Raw genomic sequence first — 25,431 nt, 5'->3', positions numbered from 1 at the left:
GGGTCGCAGCGTTAGGAGGGCTGAGGACACTGTCCACGCTGTCTGTGGACTGTATTAAAGGGTTGCAGCATTAGGAGGGCTGAGGACCACTGTCCACGCTGTCTGTGGACTGTATTAAAGGGTTGCAGCGTTAGGAGGGCTGAGGACCACTGTCCACGCTGTCTGTGGACTGTATTAAAGGGTTGCAGCGTTAGGAGGGCTGAGGACACTGTCCACACTGTCTGTGGACTGTATTAAAGGGTCGCAGCGTTAGGAGGGCTGAGGACCACTGTCCACGCTGTCTGTGGACTGTATTAAAGGGTTGCAGCGTTAGGAGGGCTGAGGACACTGTCCATGCTGTCTGTGGACTGTATTAAAGGGTCGCAGCGTTAGGAGGGCTGAGGACACTGTCCACGCTGTCTGTGGACTGTATTAAAGGGTTGCAGCGTTAGGAAGGCTGAGAACCACTGTCCACGCTGTCTGTGGCAGCTGTCTGGACTTGCATTCTCACTCTGCTTTCCTTTTCTCATTAAGTCCTCATGACATCACAGGCAGGTGGAGTGCACAGTGATAATTTACCTAACCTACGATTCAACACCCCAATTTAGAGGGAAGGACTTATGCTGATCCCTGTCACTAAATTGGTGCTTCACACATAGTCGATGCTTAGTAAATACTTGTTGAATAAATTCACACAGAGAGGCTCTGAAGAACAGATGTGGAATTGAATTGGTCATTTCAATATCCATTTATTAAAGCTTTAATACATTATTACAGGAAGTGCAGAAGCCAGCAATCTGAAGAAAGAGAGTGCTGGTTGCCCACACATTTTCCAACTCTCTATCCAAATAATCATTTCCATTCTGAGTCCTGCAGGCCAGAGGGGGAGGGAGGATGTGCTGAGCGCTAAGATGCGGGGCCTGTGTGTGCCCGTTGAGCTGCTGAAGGAACACAGAACGCCTCTTCCGTGTTGGGACTCTTGGCACATTGATCGCTAGGTCCGAGATTTCTCCCCTCAAGGTTCTGATGGATTTTGCGAGGACAGATAGATACCTGTGGGAGGTCCTTGTTCAAAACCAGGTCCACACAAACACTGCACAAGGATGGCCAGATGCACCCTGGGGCAGCAGGGAAGTTGCTTCTCTGCTGTCTGATCTCACAGACACGGAACTCCTCGGGTTGCAGAAATGAGCAGGGTGTGTTGTTCCACTGTAAGGAGTAGACAAGTACCCACTTCATCACCGAGCTTACTTTTTGACGATTCTGTGACATTTATTTCCTAGCCTGTCTTATTTCATGTGAGTAAATAAGGAAATGGCTCCAGCCCTCTCAGGTGATCACCCTTCGTCTTCTAGGAACTCGCTGGCGGAAGGAACAGACCAAGGACCTGCAGAAAGTACTAAAGGCAGTCGACCAAGACATTCCGCTGGTGCTGGTCAGTGGCAACCATGACTTGGGCAACATCCCCACCGCCGAGACCGTGGAGGAGTTCTGCCAGACATGGGGAGATGACTACTTCAGCTTCTGGGTAGGGGGCGTCCTGTTCCTGGTGCTCAATTCTCAGTTCTTTTACGATGCTTCCAAGTGCCCTGCACTGAAGCAGGCCCAGGACCACTGGCTGGACCAGCAGCTGAGCATCGCGGAGCAGCAGAAGTGCCAACACGCCATTGTCTTCCAGCACATCCCGCTGTTCCTGTGCAGCATTGATGAGGAAGATGACTACTTCAACCTCACCAAGGCCGTGCGGAAGGAGCTGGCAAGCAAGCTCACTAGAGCAGGTAATGCCTGGGGCCTGGGTGTGTCCCCTTCTTTCTGTCACTTCTATTCACTTGCAAAGTGAAAAGGGGACAGAGTTTCAGAGGAACTGGTTCTGATCTCAGTTCATCACGCACCAGTAGTATGGCTGTGGACAAGTTGCCAAATCCTTCCTGCCTCAGTTTCTACAGGCATCATAGGGTGGTTACGAGCAGTAGTCCTAGGAAGTATGTAGAATGGCCCCTGAGCTCTGAGCACCAACCTTATGTAAACGCCCACATTTGAGGATGGGAGCCTTGGAGGTGAGAGGTTCCAGCAGAAGAGCTAGAAACAGCTTTCTTCATCTCTGTGGGAAGCATGAACTGGCTGAAAGGCAGGTAAGCGGTGAGAAGTAGGCACCATGCAGGAAACCTGGGCTGAGGCTGCAGTAGATGGGTCCTGGGATCTTCATGGGCTCACCTGTACGGGAGTACATTGTGGTTCCTTCCTGAATTAGGACAGGATGATAGATGTATGTATAGGATCTCTCTGATGTAGACTTGCAAATTATCGTTTGTGTGATCTACAAGTGTGCAGTCGTATAATGAAGATGCCTGTTTTTAAAGCTTCATTTAAAGTAGCCATTGATGGCATAACTCCCTCGTGCTAGCCCCTGCCACCTGCCCCTCCTCAGATCCCCTCCCTCTAACGAGATGGAATGTCCTGGGTTTCTTGCCTAAGTGATTAGCGGTTGCCAGGACTCCAGCTAAGACAGCTACGTGTGTCCTGTCCCCAGTTCCCCTCTTAGACTGCTCCACAGTTTATGTGTGTGAAACTCTTGGAGCATGTGAATCCTTTCATTTGGTTGTTACAGGAAAAAGCGGGGAAGGAGGTATCTCACCCAAGAACCAAAATTTATTAAACAGAAAAAAAAAACTTAAAAAAAAATCCTCACTACTCTTTTACTCATCTCCCAATGTTCAGTGTGTTTTCATTTACTTGTGAAAGTCCAATAGACACTTTTGTGCTTCTGAGACATTTTACAAAAAGCTTGCATAATAAGAGACATTTTCCACCTGTTCCACAGAGATGAGGTTGGGAACTTCCACTAAAGGCCTTTGAAATTTTATGCCATGCTTGAGTTAGTGTGGAAAATGTTTTTGATGCCAAGGAAACATCGTGGCAGGGTGGTATCCACTCCACCGTAGAGACTGTTTGCAACATAGAGTCAAGACAGTAGAACATTAAGTGCCACCAAAACCAGTCCTTCTAAAACAAATGGTAATCGGTGCAAATGCAGTCCCCTTCCTGCTTTCTGTTCATCTGTCAACATCCTCAAGTAGCATGTGGATCTGGGCTGCCCATCCCACGGCAGAGCACGTGCCGTCCATGAGGATGCCCAGATGCTGAGAGGACCCACGGTGTTAGCAGGGCAGTCTTGGAGAACACGGGGCAGCTGGCCACCCAGCACAGAGGCCTTGGGTGTGGGATACAACAGCTCTAACAGATTCTGGAACCAGGTTTCTGGTCAGCATGTCTACCCATGGGTGTGTATGCCTCCGAGGTGAATCTCATGGCCCACCTGGCAAAGGCTGATATCCACAACCATGAGGCTGGACAAGCCCTGGCCATGCAGCCCCTTCCACAGGCAGAGCTAAATAGGAAGCCAGATTGCAATTTGAAAGTTGCTTTGTGAGCGTGAGGCCGAGCAAGAGTTCACCTTCCTTTCTATTCCTGGTGGATATCAGATCCTGGCATCCTGTGGACTCTGGGCCCAAAGGGGCCTCCTTGCCTGGCAAGAGTGCATTCATCCACAGGCCTGTTTCATGAAGAGGCTACATAGCCAGGCCCTCAGAACCCTCTCCTACCCCAGCCCAGGTCCAGCTCCTTAGCTTGCCCTTCCCAGAGCCTTTTGCTCTGGCTGCCTCCATGTCACACGGCAAAACCTGTTCAGTGTTCACCTTTTCAGTAGAAAGCTCCTTTCTCCACAATTCTTTGTCAGTGTTTCCTTGATCCCAGAGCTTGTCGAGGGGGTTTGCAAGTGTTGACATTGTTATGATACAGCGCCTGACCCTGTCAGGTCCCACTGCAGGTGAGGACCACAGCGGGTGACAGAATACACCATGCAGATATAGTTTGGGTGTGGAGTTTATTGAGAGGAGAGGAGGGTAAGAGGGAGGGAAGAAGAGAGAGGGAGAGAGCAGAAGAGAGGAGGGAGAGAAGGGTGGCAGAGGCAGAGACCTGTTTGCCTCAGCGGGAAGAGAGAGACCTCGAGTGGGCGGAGCTTGTCTCTTAAGGGGACATTTGCACCTGCATATAGTCAGGGAACTGCTTGCCATAGGCAGAGGGGTGCCAGGTTCCCAAGGGGCAGGGCCAAGGTGTGCCTGGATGCTAACATTCCTCCCTTCTTTTTTATTAAAAAGGCGAGGAGTTAGGCGTGGGAGGTTAAGGAGATGAGGGCATCAAGTTCTCAAGACTGCTTCCTGCTAACTGTGGGCTTACCTGAGGAAGCTGGGATGCTGGTCACATCCTGGAAAAGGTGGCTGTTTCACTGCTGACCGGGCTGTGGCTCTGTGGAATTATTCAGTGTTTCTTGGACCTAGCAAGGTGCTGACAGAGGACAAGATTAAGTTTAGGAAAAAAAATTTTTTAGGTCCTGGTGACTGAGTGGGAGGGTGTTAGGACCAGGGGAATGTGGGGAGGCCTTGGCGCTTAGTGCCTGGTAATTGAGGGAGGGGGGCACCTGACCTGTTCGAAGTGAATCCTCCAAGTTGGCTCCCTGGATCTTACAGGAACTCTTTGAGTTTGTGAAAATGTAAACTTTAGACACATTAGCACTTTTACTGTTTATAATCTGGACCAAAATTTGTTCTGTAGAAACAGCAGTATACACATTTCCGAAATGGCGGTGACAATTGTTTCTGCAAAGTATCTTCTAGGTCTGTAGTTAGAAAACGACCAAGGAGGGTTTAAAATCTTGATCTTGCAGTTATGATACTGGTAGTACTCTGCCAGAGCTAGATTAATGGTTTATCAGAATTTTATTGATTAGTATTTAGACTGTGGGCCCTTGGAGTCCTAATATAACAGCAGCAGAATGAAAGAGAGAAATCTGGAACATGCTTTACCTTTTCAAACATCTCAAATCACTTGTCTTTGTCCTGACTTCAGCTGTTTATCCTCAGACCTTTGTAACTTGCACGTGCACACATTAACAGCCTGTATTTGTACACCTTGAAGCACCTTAGACCCTAAGACGGTCTTAGATCCTCACATCTAGAGCTTTGCATCTTCAAACACCTTTTATTTAAACGTCGCAAGAAGTTATGTTGATATCTGTTTTGTGAGGTTGTCCCTTTTAAACTGGCAAACCTCCCAGCCGTCAACCTGCATCAGAGTTCTTGAGGAGCATAAAATTTTACCTGAGTTATTGATTTAAAAATGACAGAGACTTGATTGGCTGCCTAGACAGTCAGTCACTCCCCAGGGTCCTCCATAGTCACTGAGGGCAGGGGCTTCAAGGCAACATCAGTCTTAAGGGCTGGCAGTGTGGGGCCTGACAGGCTTCGGAAGATCCTGTGGACTCGGAGTTTGTGGGAGGATCAGCCTGCCTTGCCCTGGGCAGCGAGCCAGTCGATTCCTCAGGGCCCTATTGTCCACAGTCTGGAGAGGTCCTTACAGCAGCTGACTGTGGGCTCCTTGGAGTTAGAGACAGTGTCCGTCTGTCTCTGCCTTCAGGAGCTCTGGCTCAGGTGTCATCTCGGTGCCCAGGACGCACCCTGGGACACGCACGTGTAGGAAAGACTCTAATTCAGATTGTCTGCCCCACATGATGTGCCTACCACATCATAGGGTGCGATGGCCTTTCCTCTCTCCTCCTCACTCGCCTGCCTTGGCCTTAGGGTTACTGAGCAGTCTGTTCTCCCCTACCCTGCTTTGCCACACAGCACCTTCTGGGATAGGAGATACCTCCCTAAGTGAGCCTACTTCACCAGGGAGGTGGGAGCCCTTCCTGAATTCACCGGTGGGATTTCATGGCGTACTAAGCCAGGCCCTGTCAGACAGACAGCAAACACAGGCAACATCTGAAGTTGTAGTTGTGGACAATATTGCCATGGCTACTGGGTTGGGAGGCTTGGATAGTAGATTGTGGAGAGATTAGGGGCATGGGGGTCAGATGCCACTGACTGCTCAGGAAAGGAGACAGTGGCTGAAGTCCCAGCAATAGAACTTGAACTCATTTTGGAAAGCTAAAAGTTCAGCAATATTTGGTAGGATTCATTAACTTAAAGACCTTGATAAAGCTGGGGTGACAGTGGCAGGTAGTATTTAGTGTTGCCTCTAATTTTTGTCCCCCACGGCAATATTATTTCCTAATACTATTTCAGTCTCATTTTTCTCCTTGTGCTAAAATGCCAGGGCTCAAAAATATGTCAGAAGCTCATCAGATGATCAGGGTAGCTTTTAATTACGATAATTGTGTTGTTATAAAATATCCTTTTAAAGAACACATTCCTCCCCAAGCCACTGTGGAGATAAAACCCTGCTTCCTTCCAGCAAGTTTAATGAATAATTCTGAATCATTGTGTGGGATGAATAAATGATTTAATAATGAGCATCAACAATCATCTCCCATTGTTGCATTAATTTTTGTAAATGGGATGAGGTAAATGAGGAGGAAGGGCTGTCACCACACAATAGACCACCATTTGTGTAGGAATGCGCTCTGTGATGCAAGCTTCCAACCTCAGGTTTCCCTAGAAACGGATGTTTCCTGTTTCTGCTTCTGAAGTCAATAAGTGGAGGGGGGGCTTTTTTGCGTGGTACAAACACATTGTCAATAACCGGTAGAAATAAACAGATATCAGGGCAGGACAGGCGCACAAATGTGAAGCAGCACCAGTTATTTCCAGTCTTCTTTGCTCTGCCCGGGGATAATCAATTTCATCACATCCAAGGGATGTAGAAATTGGTTTTCCCCTTAATTCACCTGCTACCTCATTGGAGTTGCAAAGACAGATCTTAGATAATGAAATCTGGGGGAAGCTGGACATCGTCTGGTTCCTCGGGCTTCTCTTTGCAGAAAGTTACGCTGTGACCCAGTTAATGCAGATGCAGTTTAAAGATCCAGTCTTCAAACAAACAAAAGCAGAAGTCTGGCTCCTTAGCTGCCCATGTTTCCCCTTACTGTCTCAGTAGCTCTTCTTTCCCCTCATTCTTAGCATAGAGCTGAAAGACTGTGCTAAAAAGAGCCTGGGGCACATTTGGCAATTACACAAATTTCATCAAGTTGATCTTTCCTGCAAAAGTTAATGAGTAATTTCAAAGACTAGTTTCATCTCTTAGCATTTGTGTGCTTTTTAACAAAGAAACAGAAAGAAAAGGTGAGCTCTTAGTCTTTGGTTTTGTTTTTAGGATTTCAAGTCTTTAAGGAAAGAACACAGAGGTCAGATTTCCAGGGCCACACTGTAGGAAGAAGAGAATGTCCGGTCCCCTGTGTCAACATTGTACTGAAGCTGTCTACATCCTGATACCACCACGGAGCAAGGTCCCAGCTGTATTCGCTGGTGGAAATTCAGCCCTCTGCCTGTCACACGGTAGCTGCCCCTTGGTAAATAATGGCATACTGGTTAACAGGGACAGAGCCTGGCTTGACTCGCATGGCCCCAGCAGCTGCATCACTGGTGATGCCCACAGTGCCTGTAATGGTCACTGAGTTCTGGCTGGAAACACGCTGCCTAGAATAGTGCTGCTGCCTAAACGGGACCTCATGCAGGGTCATGCAACTAGAGGTGGGGCTGAGCAAACAGGAAAACATTTCTGAACGCACAGTAATCAAAATTTAGCTCAAAATGAAGCCCATCGCGACCCGGAGTGTTTCTTGCAGCACTGGTGTTGTGTTGCATTGGTTTCAGCCTTGGTTCTGAACCTTAGCCAGGCAGTGGCGGTGCATGCCTCTAATCTACAGAGTGAGTTCCCAGACAGCCAGGCAGTGGCGGTGCATGCCTCTAATCTACAGAGTGAGTTCCCGGACAGCCAGGCAGTGGCGGTGCATGCCTCTAATCTACAGAGTGAGTTCCCGGACAGCCAGGGCTATGCAGAGATACCCTGTCCTAAAATATCAGAAAGAAAACAGAGTAGCTGAACCCCTGACGTGTGGACACTTAGTCCTTCACGCAAATGCTGCTGCTTGGCGTGTCTTTGCTCAGATTTGAGATTATTATATGTTATGAATTGCAGGGTGTTTTAGATGTACACATGAAGTGTTCTGCCCTTGTAGAAACATAATAGCTTAATTGCAGAAAACCAAGATGATTGTTTTCTACAATCATCCCTTAGCGTGTGAGAATCAAATTAGTGCATCACTGGGTGCTGTTATGTAAGAATGCTTCATTTTAAAAGCTGTGGTTTGAGCTCCCTTTAAAATATGTTAATGGTTTTGGTTTGTGATTAGGACAGAATTTACAACAATTTCTAAAATGGTCATAAAAAGGTGCTTCTGCCATTTTATACTACATATTTCTATGAATTGACATTCTCAGCATTGTAATTATAAAATGAAAATATCCACTCTGCAAAATGTCCTATAGTATCAAATATTCAACCAAGATTTAATTCTCTTTTTAAATTTTACTTTATTTTATGTGTTCAGGGGTTTTGCCTGTATGTGTGTCTATGTATCGTGTGTATGCCTGGTGCCCACAGGGGCCAGAGTGGTATTAGATCCCCAGGGACTGGAATTATAGATGGTTGTGATCCATTATGTAGGTGTTAGGAATTGAACCCAGGTCTCTGGGAAGAGTAACCAGTGCTGAGCCATCTCTCCAGCCCCCCAAGATTTAGCTCTTTCTGTAAAGATAAGCAGGAATACCCATTTCATTAGCATGTGGATTTGTTTTCATCTTTAATAAATGATAAAATTATATATATATGTATATCAAAGGATTGTGATGAAATAGTTTTATGATTTATTGTCGGTGATTTTTATTTGCACACCTATATTTCAGGATTGTATAAAATTTCTCAAGTGAAACGGTGTCATGAGTAGGAAACTTGAAGGAGCCCTCGCCTGGAGTAGATGCTCGTAGGCATCCCTGAAAACCGTTAAGATGTAAACATTCTAGGCTTAATGACCCGAGGCCTCTGTAGAGCCATTCAGCAACGCTTTTGTAATGTGGGGTTGACAAGACATAACGTGTCAACTGGCTATAGCCATGTTCCAACCATCTTAAATCAATAGGTGGTGGTCCTGCTGCTGTCTGTAAGACATGTTCCCTTGCAGCAGGCTCTTTTGCCGCCTCAGTCCTTGGGTAGACAGTGTACGTGTGTATGTGGCTAACGGCAATGTGCTTCCTGACGTGTCTGATGGCAGTGCGCTTCCTGAAACTCGCTGTGGTAATGTGGCTGGCTCCCCGTGGGGTCTGCCTACAGACAGACTCCCCTGCTTCTCAGAAGGCTGTATGTCTGGGTGAGCCCAGTGCTGTGTCTGGGGCCTGTGATGAAGTCTAGACTGGAGATGGGATGGGAAGGCCCATGGTGACATTTAAAAATGTCTGATGGTTGATGTTTATTTTAACATGTACTAGAAAAACAAACTATTTAATAATTTAAACACAGATACTAAGTAAGAATAGTATGGCTAGGATGTCAATAAGGGAAAAGTTGTAAAAGCGGTCCAGGGTGGTTGATGTGGGGACTGATGGGACAGGAGAAGCTGTGTGATAGGATAGGTAAGTGCTAGGCCATGGGCTGGGGCAGACCTTCCTTTGGTGGCCCCTTAGCCAAGTGGCATCTCTTTCTGCTTTCCATTGTCTTTGTGAAACAGAGGTTCTCATCCTGAGGTGGGTGTGGCAGATAAAATGAGGCATGGCCGAGAAGTACTGGGCACCATGCCTGCACGTAGTGGGTGCTCTGTGAAGAGCTGTTTGCCCTATACCACCCGCCCCGAACTGAGGTGAGATTCCTCAGCTCTCCTTTAACTAGATGGGTGTTTCCTAATCCAGGCACACTGGCTTCCTTCTCTGAGGGATCACTGAAACTCTCCTGGCAGAGCCAGGTGTGCTCCAAAGACTGACTGCCTGCAGACTGCTCGTGGTGGAGTTGTCCACCCTGGGCATCATGTAAAAGCTAGACCAAAGCCTTTTGGCTCCTGGGGTGTGTGGGAATTATACTGCTTCAAGCCTGTGTTCTTTAGAGTAGATAACGATTGCATGGTGTTTTTAGTTTTACAAAAAGTATCACAAGTTTAGAAGGGGGAGAGCCACAAATCTAGATGCAAAGTTCCTTTGAAATTTAACAGTTCCATGTGACTGTTTGTTAAAGCACACACTTCCCTATTGTTCTGGATGCATAATCCCATAGTCAGAGTTTCCAGGTAAAGAAATGCCCGCCAGTGGTGGCACACGCCTTTAATCCCAGCACTGGAGAGGCAGAGACAGGTGGATCTCTGAGTTCGAGACCAACCTGGTCTACAAGAGCAAGTTCCAGGACAGGCTCAAAAACTATAGAGAAACCCTGTCTCAAAGAAAGAGAAGAAGAAGAAGAGGAAGAGGAAGAAGGAGGAAGAGGAGAAGGAAGAGGAGGAGGAGGAGGAAGAAGAAGAAGAAGGAGGAGGAGCAGCAGAAGCAGAAGCAGAAGCAGAAGCAGAAGCAGAAGCAGAAAAGAAGAAGAAGAAGAAGAAGAAGAAGAAGAAGAAGAAGAAGAAGAAGAAGAAGAAGAAGAAGAAGAAGAAGAAGAAGAAGAAGAAGAAAAAGAAGAAGAAATGTGCCCACAGGACAGTGATAATCACCCCCAGCCCTCTGAAGTACATTTTTAAGAAGCTTATCTTGATGGCTTTTCTTTTCAGCCAACTTTGTAATAGACCAGACAAGTGTCCCTTTTTGAAGCATCCATAGACCCCCAAGCGCTGGGGCAGATCAGCTTGGTGAATTTCCCTCTCTTTGTTTTGTCTTCTAGCGTATTGTCCCCCATTCATTTCTCCAGCTTTGGTCAGTTTTATGTCTTGGTCCTTTCATGGTCAAACATCATACTTTATCGTCATTTGATGCCCGCATCTCCTCCACCGCAGAAGATAAAGACCAGCTGCTGAAGCTGCATCTGGTGTGAAGTGGTGGATTTCATTTCTCACTTTGGAGGTATCCTTAACAGTTGGGCTAATTAAAGTTAAAATCAAGTCCTGATGGTAAATATTTATAAATTGAGAATCTGGCGTGCGAATGCGTTCTACTGATTCCCGAAGTTAAGCCAGCCTGTATTCACACAGCGAACAGTGAGGGCCCTCAATAAGCACTCGGGTCAGAGGAATGAACAAAATAGGTAGTGATTCCTTCTCCAGAGTTTCAGGTCGTGTGTGTGTGTGTGTGTGTGTGTGTGTGTGTGTGTGTGTGCGCTGTATGTGGTATGTGTTTGTGGTGTGCATGTGTGTGGTGTGTGTGTGTGGTGTGGTGCGTGTGTGTGTGGTGTGTGTGTGTGGTGTGGTGCGTGTGTGTGTGGTGTGGTTTATGTGTGTGTGTGTAGTGTGTGCTTGTGGTGTGTGGTGTGTGTGTTTGTGGTGTGCATGTTTGTGTGTGTGGTGTGCATATATATGCACTTACATGTGGAGGCCAGAGGTCAACTCTGAGTATTGTTACTCACGTGCCATCCACCTTGACCTGAATGCCAGCTAGCCAGCAAGCCCAGGAATCTGCCCATCTCCCCCTGCCTGTTCTGGGATTACAAAGGCATGCCACCACATCTGGGTTTGTTTTAGTATATGTTCTGATGATTGCATTCAGCTTCTCATTCTTGTACAGCAAGCATGTGACTGACTGAGCCATCTCCTCAGCCTTCAGATCATTCTTAAAGTGCATTGCAACATTTCAAAGAAGCGGAGTCTGGGGTTTGTGAAGGATATCCTGCCTGCTGTTTCAGGTCACGTTTGTAAAATGGCAGTTAACATCCTTCTGAAATGGCCAGTGAGATCCCTCTGTAGAAGCTGGATATCCCTAGTGTCTTAGTCCATTTTCTGCCGCTCTAACTGAACACCTTGGCTGTCATTTATAAGGAATAAAGGTCCATTTGGCTCATAGTTCTGACAGCTACAAAGTTCAAGATCAGGAGGCCACATCTTCCAGTCCTTTCTGCTGGTGAGGATTCCCTGTTGTCCTAAGGCAGTATGGACTGTCACACAATGAGACCAGCACCCTGTCCCAGGTCTCTCTCATAAACCCACAAACCCGTCAGATCAGGGCCCCACCCTTACGTTGTCACTCTCTTGATACCTCACAATGAGTGTGAAACCATGACATGACTTCTTTGTGGGGACATTTGACCCATAGTCCTTGTCTGAACAGAACACCCAACTTTCTCTTCAGTTCAAATTCTTCATTTGCTAGATTCATCTCCACTTCCCAGCAGCACAGTCCAGGTCTGGAACCCGCTGTGCGGCATCACCTAGAATTGCTGGAATGTTGCTGCTTTTCTTTTGTTTTATTTAATATTCGCAGGGTCTGTGAGCTGGCTCAGTGGGTAGAGGCATTCGTCACCAAGCCTGGGAACCCACGTGATGGAAGGAGCTAATTAAATCCTCCAACTCGACCTCTGACCTACACACATGTGCCATGGTGCCTAGACACATGCTAAATAAATAAATATATAAAATGTTACAGAGTTTTCATATTGATGATAACCTTGGAAATAAGGTAACAGCAGAGTTGGGCAATATTCCCTTGGGTCAGACACAGTCCTGGTCCTTGTGGTGGTTTGAATGAGAGTAATGACCTTCATAAGCTCATACATGTGAACGCTCAGTCCCCAGTTGGTGGGACTGTTTAGAAAAGGTTGAGAGCTGTGTTTCAAAGGAGGTGTGTCACTAGGTTTGAATTTCAGAAGCCCACACCTCTCCCAGTTAGCTCTCTCTGCCTCCTGCTTGTTGATCAAGGACTTAGCTATCGCTCCAGCTCCAGCACTATGACTGCCTGCCTGTGGCCGCGTTCCCTGCCACGATGGTCGTAGACTCTGAATTAAAGAGCTTCTTTTGTGAGTCGCCTGGTCGTGGAATCTTGTCACAGCAATAGAAAAATAACTCAGACTGTCCTCCATGCCAGCCCATCACTACAGATGCCCCATTCATGTCCACAGTACAGGTCGGGGAGCCAACCAAGACATCAATAATTAGGAAAGGACTGTCCTCGCCTTGTGTCCATTTATAATTCCATAGGCACAGAAGTGCTTCCTTTGGGCAACTGCCCCTGAGGCAGCATTACAGGTAGAAGGGGTCACATCACAGCAAGGCTGGCTTTAACCTTAGCACTGATTTGTCCTGCTAGGGTGAGGACTCAATCTGAGCTTCCCATCTACTTGGGATTTAATTTTCAATGCCATGTCTCCTCAGTCAAGACCCCTAAAGGAGGAGCTTTTTTCCTCAAAACCACAGGAGGTGAACAAGTTTCTTTAGAGCCATGGGTAAGGACCATCTTACTGTCACTGCTGGCATACCCACACAAGTCTGAGCTGGCATTGTCTCTCCATTGCACTGGCATGCAAACTCAGGTCCCAGAGGCTGAGTTCTCATTGGGGTTGCAAGGCTGTGCAGCAGGATGCTGGCCTCTAGTCTCTTGACCCAGAAACTGCTTCTGACTGGAACTCATTAATGCAAATTATGTCTGTTAAACATTGTCTTTCGCATTTTCATCAGTCTCCTCATTATTATTTCTGAGAAACAACTGAAATGACTTAACTTTAGATAAATTGAGACTTAGTGAACACATTTTCTTTTTAGTACCTTTAGCATGCCAATATTAATATTGCTTGGAGCATTGTCTCTTTGCAAGCATTAATGCTGACTGTGCTGGGGGATTCCCTGTCCCTGCAATGACCTCACCCTGTCTCCAGTGGATAGTTAAATTCATGGGGTAGCCAGCCTCCTTGAGGATCAATTTTAATGTGTTCACTTAAAACAATAACTAGTTACTACTAATATTACTAGTAAAGTTATATATAACTAGTAATATGTAATATTAGTTATATATAACTAATATTCCTAGTTACCGTTTAGTAAATGCCCCGTGGCAAGAGCCATTGTGACTTTATACAAGCAAGGACACTCTAAAGGGCAGGAGGTAGTGAGACTGGGCTGGGGTCCTGCCTGGATCTGTTCAAATACACAGAGGGCATTAATAAGTATCTCTAGTGCCCATGGCCAGCGGGGTGAGGACGGAAGCACAGCTATGTAGGACAGCTCCCTTAGGCTCTTCTGCCAGGGCCTCTGCAGGGAAGGAGCTGGGCTGCCCAGCCAGGAAGCTTAGCACATGACTGTCCCAAGGACTCTGTGCTGAAGGGGGCTCTAGAATATCTCCCCTGTGGGCTCAGCTAGCAGCAGCCCCACCCACCCCCAGGTTGAGCCTCCCTCTTCCTCCTGTCATCCTGACATATAAGCAAGCTATGCTGTTACTGGTCTTTGTGGGAATGGAGGGATCCAGGACCCTTGCCCCTGCAGCTCCTCAGGGATATAAATCCTGGTGGGCACATAGGCTGAGAATTATGGACTCAAAGAACAGGTTACTAGAAGTGGGGATCCAGAAAAGAAGAATAAAATTAAAAGAATTTAAAATCTTAAGAGATAAGTGTATGTGTGTTGGGTTCTTCATATTTGCATGATAAAACACTGGCAACAGCAACTTAAGGGAGAGAGGCTTATTCTGGCTTTTGGGTCAAGGGGAGGAATATCATGGTATCATGGTATGGGAGTCAAGGCAACGGGAACTTGAGTCAGCCACATCCAGTCCACAGTCGGGAAGCAGAGTGATGACTGATTGATGCTTGGCTCCCTTTCTAGCATCTCAGTCAGGGACTGGTTCTGCCCACAGTGAGCAGATCTTATCACCTCAGCTAATACAGTCAAGTGAACCCTCCACAGCAGTCCACAGAACTCCCCCAGCTGATCTGGGAGGGCATATGTCAGGCTGAGAACACCAACCATCAGATTACCTTTGGTAAAATGCTAGCTGTCCCTGCGGGTGTGCCATCTCAGAACGAGCAGAGGACAGCTGTCCCTGGGGGTGTACCGTCTCAGAACGAGCAGAGGACAGCTGTCCCTGAGGGTGTACCATCTCAGAACGAGCAGAGGACAGCTGTCCCTGAGGGTGTACCATCACCATCTCAGAACGAGCAGAGCAGTGGGCAGGTGTTGGTTTGGTTACCCTGGCCTGAATTGTCTGAAAAAGCTTCACGGACAGCATCTTACACTTGAACTCTGACTTTTGGCAATAACACAGTTGAAGATTGTTTTCAGATTTAATTTGTTTTCCTAAGAATTTCTTTATGAGTTTTTCAATAATCCAATCATTGGCATCTCTGGAAGGCATTTCGAAAGGAAAGAGGCACCAGAGACAGAGAGGGCAGGCAGAAGACAGAACTGCAGGATGAGGCCCAGCTCTGAGTACCGGGTGGCTGCAGCACTGTTAGGAGAATGCTGTCCATTTTGGCCAATAACACTGGTGGTGAGTAGCCCTGTGGGCATGGTTTGCTCTGGATATGTAACCAGATAAAACTTAGGAAGGGGTGGCATGCTCTCTTTTGGGGGTGGTCAGAGCAAGAGAAAGCCTGTAGTTGGTCATCACCCTTGGGCAGAATGGCAGGACAACGACAGCTGGATTGGCAATAGCATCTACCTTGTTCTGTATTAGTGAGTCTGTTTTCTGTTTTCTGCACCCCTTAATTATACCTATGTGAGTTATATCTTCATGTGATGTCACAGCATAGGAGTCAGATAACGAATCTGAAGTTGGGCCTGATACTTTCCTATAATTGATATGGCTGGGTGTTTTCATTGGGGAAAGTGGCCCTGTTCAGTCTTGTCCTTATTCATAGAGCACCATTTTGTACTTGCTTTGTTGAGGCTGCCATTCAAACTAAAACACTCTCTGTAAACCTAAGTGTGGCCGCACGACCCAGTTCTGGAATTCAGCAAGTAAGGCTTCCCGACTAGAACTTAGACGTAATGTCCAGAAACCCCATAGCTCTTTTATGTTGAAGACAAAAGCTACAGTCGCAGAGTAGTAGAACAGAAAGATAAATGCCTGGATCTTAATGAAACCTTCAAGCAGTTGCCCTCCTGTAACCTGGATGGCCCACCCGCCTCTCCTAGGGATCAGCAGATCACAGCTAAACAGACTCAGGCTTTAGCTAAGACTCTACAGCCTCTAACAGCTGAGTGTCATCCTAACACGTTAGAGTCAGAGGACAGCACACGGAGTTCCCAGAGAGCACTCTGAGAGTGAGAGGAAGCTCGTGAATAGGTCCAAATAGGAGAATGAACCAGGAAGGGTACATTAGGGCAACCCCCTCATCCCTGTTTGAAGCCATGGTGTGACAGGCATTCCGGTGCATAGGCCATTAACGTGTTCTTTAAGGGACTCCTGGTAATAGTTTCCCTTTCCATGGGTTTTAAATCAGAGTGGACCTAGCCATGGCGCTCAGATTTGATGGCTGTAGTCTTTGCTGGCTCCAGGCAGAGGCACTTGCTCCTGGCACATGTCCTTTTCACATTCTGCGAGACTGTTCCCTTCATGGCTCGCAGCCACCTCTGTCTACCTCCCTCTAGTATTTTTGGATGGATTTCCAATTTGATATATGAACATTGCATCAGTCAAAACAATCTTTTTAATGAGCCTCTTGTCCTGACAGCTGTGTTTAAGACAGGACATGGGAAGCATATAGAAGTATAGAAAATTGTCCATTCTGGATTGAAGCCCTCATGCCTGCCCCACACTCCATCTCTTTCCCAAGCCTGCTCACTTCTTTTAAAAATACAGAGGATGTTATGAATAGCGAGAAAGATGTAAATTGTGCAAATGAAGAATAAAAGATCTCCTGATCAAATAGTTGGAAGATGAAAAATATAATTATCAAGCAAGGATTCAATATGTGACTTGCAGCTTCCTGCCGTATGATGCATCCCCCAGACCCCAGCCACATGCCATTCACTTCTCATTTGACTTTCTCAGTGACCCTGGGTGGTCGATGCTGAACCTGCCTCCCAAATGAGGAGAGCACGGCATGGAGGCGTTGAAGCATGCGCCACGTCACTCTCCTTGACACCACAGAAGTGAGCGCGGAGTGTGCCTTCCTGGCACTGCTTCTCTGGCAACCAAATACTGATAGGAGTAAAAAAGAGAAACCTCGTGTATAGTCTCCCCAGGTTTTGAATGCCCAGCTCATTCAGAAGGAAATCAACTTAAAAAGCTGAGCATCATCTGCCGAGGAGAAGAGGATTCAGGGTGTGGCAGCAAGGCTGCAGGACTGTAATTAACCGTGAAGTCCCAGCCAGGGAGTGGTACTGGGTGCCAACCACACCTCCTGGGCAGCGGAGTCATGACAGCTGCCAGGCAACTCTGGGCTCTGGAGAGTGATTATTTCCCAGCTCCACTGCTTACCCTGGAGCTGAAAACCTGCAGGCTGCAGTGGGTAGAGCAGACTGTGTGTGTGCCAAGGCTGGCATGGGAAATACCATACTACAAACGAGAACTTTGGTCCCTTGCACTCACCCCAGGGAGTCCTGTGATGGTGATGACCTGAGCATCATCATCCCGCTTCTGTGGAGACTTACAGAAGAGCCTCCTGTGAGCTAGGTCGGCTGTACATACCTTGCTCTCTTCTCTGCTTCTCTGTCACTAAGATCCTCTGCTGGCTGCCATTAAAATGTAACTTGATTATTATTTAGATGAGGCAAGATGAGCATAATTTCCATAGCTAATTCTTAGACAAAAAAAAAAAGGTGAGAAGTTCTTGAAAGAAAGAGAAGGAATCCTTGTAGCTTATATAGTATGAGGTGACCTTGGGTGAAGGTCATTGTAGCAATTGGGTCATTTCTTCCTATCAAGAGGAGAGCCAGAAAGTGAAGAGAAAAGAGAATGGTAAGGGAAGAGGAGGGGGAGTGGGGGAGAGGAAGCCACTAAGAGGAGGCTTCCCAGAAAAGCCAGGTACATTCAACATTCCCAGAAAAGCCAGGTACCCAACATTCACGTAGTTGCCTGATGTGACTAGTGCCAATGTGACATCTGGGTACACAGAGCACCCAGCACAGAACCAGACTTCCAGCCTCTGACATCCATAGAGCCCCCACCATAGTGCCTTGGTCATGCAGAAGTGGAGCAGCCGGGTGGTGTGTGCCCCGAAACCAAGGGAATCTGTGCTCAAGAAGATCAGTGAATTGCTGCAAAGAACTCCTCTCAATACCCACCTGCACCCCAACACCTGAAGTGCACCCTCCCGAGAGGGCACTAGCTGCCTAAGTCCCTGTGTCTGAGCAGTTCCAGCGGGGGGGGGGGAAGACCCTTGAACCACCCACCCTTCATGATGATGATGACAGAGTTTTTATTGAAGTACAAAAGGAACATCTTAACCTTAGGTTTTACATATCAACAGTAGGATTTTCCAGGGTAGGCAGTGGTGCTGGGAAGTAATTACTCTCCAGGGTTTTAGGGTATCTCTCTGATATGCAGCTGTGTGGGTCCTACGTGTGTAACATGAGGGGCCAGCTTGTTGGGGTATCTGTCCCGCCCAGTACCCCACAGCTGGCAAGCCACAAAAAAATCACACACAAGACTCCATAAGATTCTAAACTGATTGGCCCATTAGGTCAGGCTACTTATTAGCTCTTATAACTTATGTTACCCCATTATTCTGATCTATGTTAGCCACGTGGCTTGGTACCTTTTTCAGCTGTCAGCTTACATGCTGCCTCTTCGGTGGTCTGCGCAGGAGTGGCTGAGGAAGTTTCCTCCTCCCTAGCCTTCTCCTATTCTCATTGCCCCGCCTCCACTTCCTGTCTCATTGACCCACCTATACTTCCTGCCTGGCCAATCAGCGTTTTATTAAAATACATGATTGACAGAATACAGACAATTTTCCCACACCATACGTGGAACACCTGAAAATGTATTTTTGAACATAGTACACTAAGTCACACATGCCTATGTGGTGTACCCACTTGTGAAATCCGTATGCATTCACATATAGCCCCGTCACCCCTAAAGTATTCAGATGATCAGGAAAGAACATACTGAACTCAAATAGTGGGAAGAAAGGTTTAAGGGACATTTTCCTTCTGCCTCCTTTCTGTTGTGGTTATTGTTGTTGTTGTTGTTGTTATTGTTTTGCCTTGACAGTCTACACCTTTTATAATATTTGCTTTCATTTCTAGTGGTATCTGTTGTTCTTTTTATCTTCCTATACAGAAATACAATTAGGCTTACATTAAAGTTGCTAGGATGCGGTGGGAAATGGCATGCCTTTGTCCTTTTTTAGGATTTGACCTGATCATTTACTCCATTGCTTTATTATTTTGATTGCTTTTGAAAGCTATTGTGTGTGTGTGTATAAAATACATACATTGCTGATCTATTTGAAGTCAAGTTGCATGCATCCCACAAAAGCTAGCCTATCCTATGTGTTCACTCCCTTTTATTGCTAGCCTAGTCACTTCTTTAGCAGGCACTTCCTTGTCAACTCATGGAGATGGTCCTCTCTCTGCAGCTGCGTGCATGCGTGCATGCGTGCATGTATGTGTGCAAGTCACAGTTTATTCATCTTTCTTGAAGCATGATTTACTTTTGTAGGAGATAAAGACAGCGGTAAAGAAAGCAAGCTGAAATGTAGCAGGTTTTCGTTGTATTTAAGTTGTGCCTAGCTGGGGAGACGCTAGTGGCCGTGGAGCCCTTGGGCTGGTCACTTACTCCCTGTAGGTTGTACACATGCTGCAGTCACAGCAGTGTGAGCTCGTGAAGTCTAGCCAGTAACTGTGTTAGGTGCAGTCCCCAGAAGGACACTTTGGGACAAGGGTTAGAGCTGACTCTGGGGGACAGGAGAATAAGGAAGTGGGACTCCAGCAACACCAAGAAAGGTATGGTCTCACACATCATCTGACTCAGCTAGATCCTTGGGGGCCCCGTCCTGAGGCAAGGGCAGGCACCAACCTATGTCTGGCCATCTATTAGGCTGTTAACAAGGCGGGCGCGGGGAGAAGAATGTTAAGGAAGTTTAAATAACGTGTCCTATAGCTTGTTCACAGTGTCTGGACCACAGCCGCTCTCCAGTTACTACTGGAGTTAGCTATTGTTGTAACTCCAATTACTGTAATTGACTCCTTTTTCTGATAACACTTTGAGATATTCTCATACCGTCATACAATTCAGTTATCGAAAGTTTATGCACGCCGCTATCTGTTCTGCACTTTCTTTTCCCATAAAGCAACACTGTAACCTTCTTGCAGTTACCCCTGCATTTCCTACCACCTCACCCCAACTCTAGAAATCTCAGCCATGGGTTATTTCTGTTCTGAACAGTTCATTTAAATGGCTCCCTATATGCTGCTTGAACGGGTGTGATTCCTTCAGACCCGTCAAGGGAAGGGAACCTCCTGAGAAAGAAGTTGCTCTACGTCCTGAGCAGCCTGCCCTCCTAACAGCAGAGACTGGCCTTCAGCCTGTCCAGGAGCCAGTGGCTATCACAGTGACCACCAGAGAGAAGACACAGTCGCCACCATGAGGATACCAGAGCGGCGGTCAGCAGCAGTACCTGGATGTTCTAGGGAACAGGAGCTTCATAGCCCTTCCTTGTGAGATTGCCCCTGGAGAAATCCCTGTGGCCAGACTCACAACCTTGATGGGATTTTATTAGTTAAATTTTTCTGAAGAATAACTTGAATTTTTGAATTGTGTCAAGTTGGAAAATAGCAATAATAAGACCAAATTCCCTTCAACAGATGCTTACCCACGTGCACCTCTTTAAATTTTTTTGGACACCTTTACCCTTGTAAAAGGGTAAGGAAAAGAAAAGACATAAAGATCAAAGCCAAAGTATCTGGTGGCAGGTGGTTATTGTTTTTAATTTGGCAAATCCCAGAAATCAACAAAAGTAGTTACTAGTAAGTCATTTAGTAAGGTCCCAAGACTGTACAGCTAATAATAGGCAAAATTCAATTCTGTTCTTCATACTCTTAGCAAACAATTGTTAGGAGAACTTAATCTCCAGCACCACCAAGAGGAAAACAAAGCCCCCACCAGAGTAGCGTGGTGTCCCAGAGAACAGAAATTCCCAAGGGTAGTGTGGTGTCCCAGAGGAGAGCGAAACTCTGTGAAGGCAGAGAAGGCTCAGAAAGTGGGAAGGTAAGGCAGGTCCCTGGCTCTGCAGGCAGCAATACGGCACGTACCAAAACTGTTACACAGATTCAGTCAAAATTCTAGCAATTGTTCCTAAAATGGGGTCTAACTACGTAGCCCTGGCTGTTCTGGAATTTGTTATATTTACTAGACTAGCCTCAAACTCACAGAGTTCTGCCTGCCTTCCGAGTGCTGGGATTAAAGGTATGTGTCACTAAGCTCAACCAGTTTTATGTTTTATAAAAATTTTGAGGCTTGATTCTGTGTATATATTTCTATATTTGTCTAACATTCAATAGAGCAGTTCATAGGGAGAAGGGTGATGTTTTGTTTATTTTTCAGTTCTGGGGTTAAACCCAGGGCCTCTGGCTTGCACTGGGCCTCCTGGATGTCTGACCTTGTACAGGTGGCTCCCATTCACTGAAGGACTGTTCTCCGTGAGCGTCATATGCTGTTTTCATAAGCTATATTCAACATCACATGTATCATTTCCGCTAGTCTTGAGAAGCACAGAAACTTGCAGGTTTTGCAGAATCTTGCTATCTTGGCTGAACTTCAGTAGACTGTTTATTTTTAAGAGTGTCTTAAGAGTGTCTCTTCCTGCCTTGCCGAGGTTCCCTCTTCTGGGTTAGTTTTACTGGCTCACAGCTCTGCACCTAAGTTCACATCCCCCACTCTCTGCTTTCACATACAGAAAGGAAGGAGTGGCCGACCGGGGTCCACAAAGCTGAACTCCCCGACCTGCTCTGGAAGGTGGAGATCACTGGAGTTAGGACCTCAGAAGCTCTGTGGAAATGTTTGGGATCCCATGCGAGTGGGCCCCAGCTTGAGAGTGTTCAGGAGGGTTTATGAAAGGCTGAGTGTTGCGACTCCTCCCACCTGCTTCTGTCAAGAAGACAGGTGTGGGGTAGACAGGTGTGAGGTAGACAGGTGTGAGGTAGACAGGTGTGAGGTAGACAGGTGGGGGGTAGACAGGTGTGAGGTAGACAGGTGTGGGGTCGACAGGTGTAGGGTAGACAGGTGTGAGGTAGACAGGTGTGGGGTAGACAGGTGTAGGGTAGACAGGTGTAGGGTAGACAGGTGTGAGGTACACAGGTGTGGGGTAGACAGGTGTGGGGTAGACAGGTGGGGGGGACACTTTGCTCAAGTCATTTCTGCCCCTCCCCAGCCGAGCTCCCTCTTGCTGTTGCCCTGCTCTTCCGCGCACTGTCCTCCAGCACAACTGATCCCTGTTGAGTCTGCTGCTGTGTCCCACACAGACTTCCACTCCCACTCCCAGCCCTCCCGGAAAATACTGGGAAAAGCTTCTTTCTCAAGCCAGTGTCAGCAAGGTTAAAGTGCTGGGAAAATATTCAGAAGCCTCCCAGGAGACCAATGAGCCTCTGTCAGATCCCATGGCTCCTGAAGCCATCCTTGACCCTCTTTCTTTGACTTTCGGGCCAGGCATTGCTGGTTAAGAGCCTGGCCTGGGACCACTCACTGCCAATCACAACTTGGTTAACCTGAGTTAACCAAATGTTGGATGTTTCAAGATTTCCCTTTTCTCATCTGTAAAACTACACATCCTTCCCTCTTTAGGAAAAAGTGGGGTGTAAGTTAAAAGCCAGTTGCATGCCCGCAGCAGTGTCTGGCAGCATTGTTTCTACAGTGGCTTCCCTCAGATGCCAGCTCAGGATGGAGAGCTGGAAGTGTAGCTGCGTTCTGGCCAATCCACAGTCTCCAGGAGGCCATGTGCGGATTCTTCTCTGTGGCCTTTAGCATTTTGAACATACCCTAAACCAGCCTGAGCCAGATCTGTGTCTGAGCTGTGTACCCCCAAGCAAACCACCTGACCTTATTGTGTGTCTTCCTTCCTTTTCATGCTGGGTAATTTCTTCCCTGTGGGTACTAATGATATGAGAGACAGTGTGTGTGCAAAGTGCCCCACTCAGTAGATGGAGTGTGCTCAGCGCTCTCTCCCGCCACTGTCATGAGTAGTGCCCTCCATTGCTCCCTGGCCACGCGTGATCCTTGTGCAGTTGTCGGGAAGGTCACCCCAGTGTCCTGTTGCACATTACCAACATGTGGCTTCAAGAGCAGGATTGGCCTCGGGCTGAGGGAAGAAACTGCCTCCTGCCTTCCCTGGGAGCCTATAGTTAGCAGCCAGTCATCCCCACATGCCCCAGCGGGAAAGATGAGAAGTGTAGACTTCCCAGACTGGAAACCCATGGAGCCCTCGCGTTCAGAAGCCAGAGTGGGCTCAGCAGTCGTATCTCTACACTGGCACCCTGACTGCCTGCTGAGGAAGCCCCATTTCTTGAGAGGTTATAGATGTGTACTGTTTCCTCTGCCCCACACCGCACACACCTTCCTTCATTACCCCCCTCCACCTTTGTGAGTTAGAGTTTCCTTCACCACTGAGGAAAAATAGATCAAGTGTGCTTAGAGATTTACGTAGTTTTCACTGCTTCAGCTAGCTGTATAAAGTGGCATAGCATTTTCATAATGATATACTCAACACAGAATAAAACCGAGAACTGTCCAGTTAGAACTCAGCACACTTCAGACCTACATCAGAAGCACCCAGTTTCCCCGCCACCCACTGTTCAGACCAGAATTGTGTGTTGCAGCTCACTTCTGTGACTTATGGCACGTTTCCAATATTAGGATATTAAATTATATCCCAATCCTCTGATTAATTCCAAATGAATTTGAGTCAGGGCAACTTTAAAAGTAGCTTTTTTGTCTCTTTATGACTTAATGCCATGGAGCAATAAATGGGCAGTGACCGCCACACTCAAGGCCTGGAGACGCAGGGATTGCCTTCACTGGGAATCCTTTCCCTTGCAGTGATTTTAAGAGAGCCATTCACAACTCAAATCAGTTTATCCATCATTCTCAATTAAGGAAGCACAGAAACATGTCAACCACAGATGACTGAAGAACGGGCCGAATGGCTATTCTGCCTGACTCGTGGAAACTTCGTGACCATCAGTGCCACACCAGGGAAGCCATGACATATCAGTGTGCATTGTGTATGGACCAGTCAATGCTCAGAAGCTGCTTGAGCCAAGGCAGTGAAACTTCTGACGAGGCCTCACACCTATAGGTATGAATGTGATGTGCACATTGGAGAGCTCAGATGCCAGCACAGAGCTGGGCCTGCCCTAGAGAAAGGCTGTCCAGAGGCAAGGCCAGGCAGGAAGCTTGTTAACTCTCCCTGCTTCTCTCCAGATGTCTGCCCTACCCGAGGTGCTGTTGGTAGCATTATCTTAGGTAAGGAGTCAGCCACAGAGGTCAGAAATGTGCCCACGTTCCCCCCAAAATTGAACCTGAGTCTGCAAGTATCTGAGATCTGGCTCTGAGTTGGTTTCTTGTCCTCACTGGGCGTCTCTGTTCTCATTTGGACCATTGGGAGGAAGCACCAGGATGAAGGACAAAAGGACTCTGCTTTACAGCACTCCCCCATCCTTAGCGAGGCTGTGCAAAGAAAGCATGTTCCAATTCAAAATGTTTAGAGTCAGAGAGAGACCCAGAATTTCCCACTGGCCACCCGCACAGGGCTTCCTGCAGATGCAGTTCTGGTCTGCAGAAGCTCCGCCATTGCCTATGGTATCTCATCCTTCCTGTGTCTGTGGTTTCTCAGCCAGCCAAGAGACCCAGAGCTGCCAAGAGCACCATCTGAGTCCAGGAAGGAAGGATTCCATCTGGATGACGTTAAAAAGACTACAACCTCCTTCCAGACCCTTCCTTTGTAAGCATCACATTGCCATTGCTTGATTTCTTACTCAGACCCCCAAAGTATTAGTTCCTTGTTATCACGAGGGATCTCTTTGCCTACTGACTGCTTATTTCTAGTCCTCTTTAAGTATCTTTGCTCTGCAAAGGATTCTCATTTGGTCATTTTTTTTTTTTGTCTTTGGGCACTAATAGTAAATGGTGAACCCTAAGAATGTTGGGGGTGTGGCAGAAAGGGGACATACATGTTGCAGAACGGATGACTGAAGTTCAGTAAATTCTGTTCTGAAAGTTTATGTGCCTCTTGGCCAGTCAAGGCCGCTGCTCCCCTCTCTGTGAATGCCAAGGAACATGACTTGAAACTTCAGCAAAAAGGAGTCTAGCTAACCACTGCCATTGTGAGGCCTTCTCAAAATCACCAGGCATTTCTGTTTACAACTGTAAGTTAGACAGAGTCATATTTCATTAACATTTAGGTCACACAAAGAACCCTGTGGAGCCTGTTCTCTACAGCTCCCGAGAGTCTCGAGGGCAGCGGAACTTCAGATGCCAACAGCCTTCAGATTCAGGTTTGACAGTTGGGAGCATTTGGTTCTCTGTGTGTAGTGAAGACCCTTCAGGTGCCTAACCCAGGGTCCTGCTACAGCTCTGTGTGGTTCACCCTGGTGTGACAGCACCTGCCCTTGTTAAGCCCACTGGCCACCATTATCGGGTTCACATGTCCTGACCGACAGATCAAGTCATGGTCACTTTAAGTATGGGCTACAGTGGTGCCTCTCCACCTTCCTAAGTCTCTTCATGGCGTGGTGACCCCAACCATAGAGTTATTTTTGTTGGCTGTAATTTTGATACTGTTATGGAT

General features: G+C 47.1%; 1 protein-coding gene across 2 annotated transcripts in view; it reads left to right on the top strand.

The window, feature by feature from the left end:
- Cpped1 (calcineurin like phosphoesterase domain containing 1) overlaps positions 1-25,431 on the top strand; it is a 108,415-nt gene that overhangs the window by 78,347 nt on the left and 4,637 nt on the right. For both annotated transcript variants that reach the window (XM_048433226.3, XM_048433225.3), the window contains exon 3: positions 1,335-1,757. In XM_048433226.3, coding sequence (XP_048289183.1) covers positions 1,335-1,757 — 423 coding nt within the window. The remainder of the gene's footprint in view (positions 1-1,334; positions 1,758-25,431) is intronic.

The sequence above is a fragment of the Myodes glareolus genome, chromosome 9 (assembly GCF_982192425.1).
Source record: "Myodes glareolus chromosome 9, mMyoGla1.1, whole genome shotgun sequence".
Lineage (NCBI taxonomy): Eukaryota > Metazoa > Chordata > Mammalia > Rodentia > Cricetidae > Myodes > Myodes glareolus.
The sequence above is the reverse complement of the archived record's forward strand: the minus strand, read 5'-3'. Positions and strand labels throughout refer to the sequence as shown.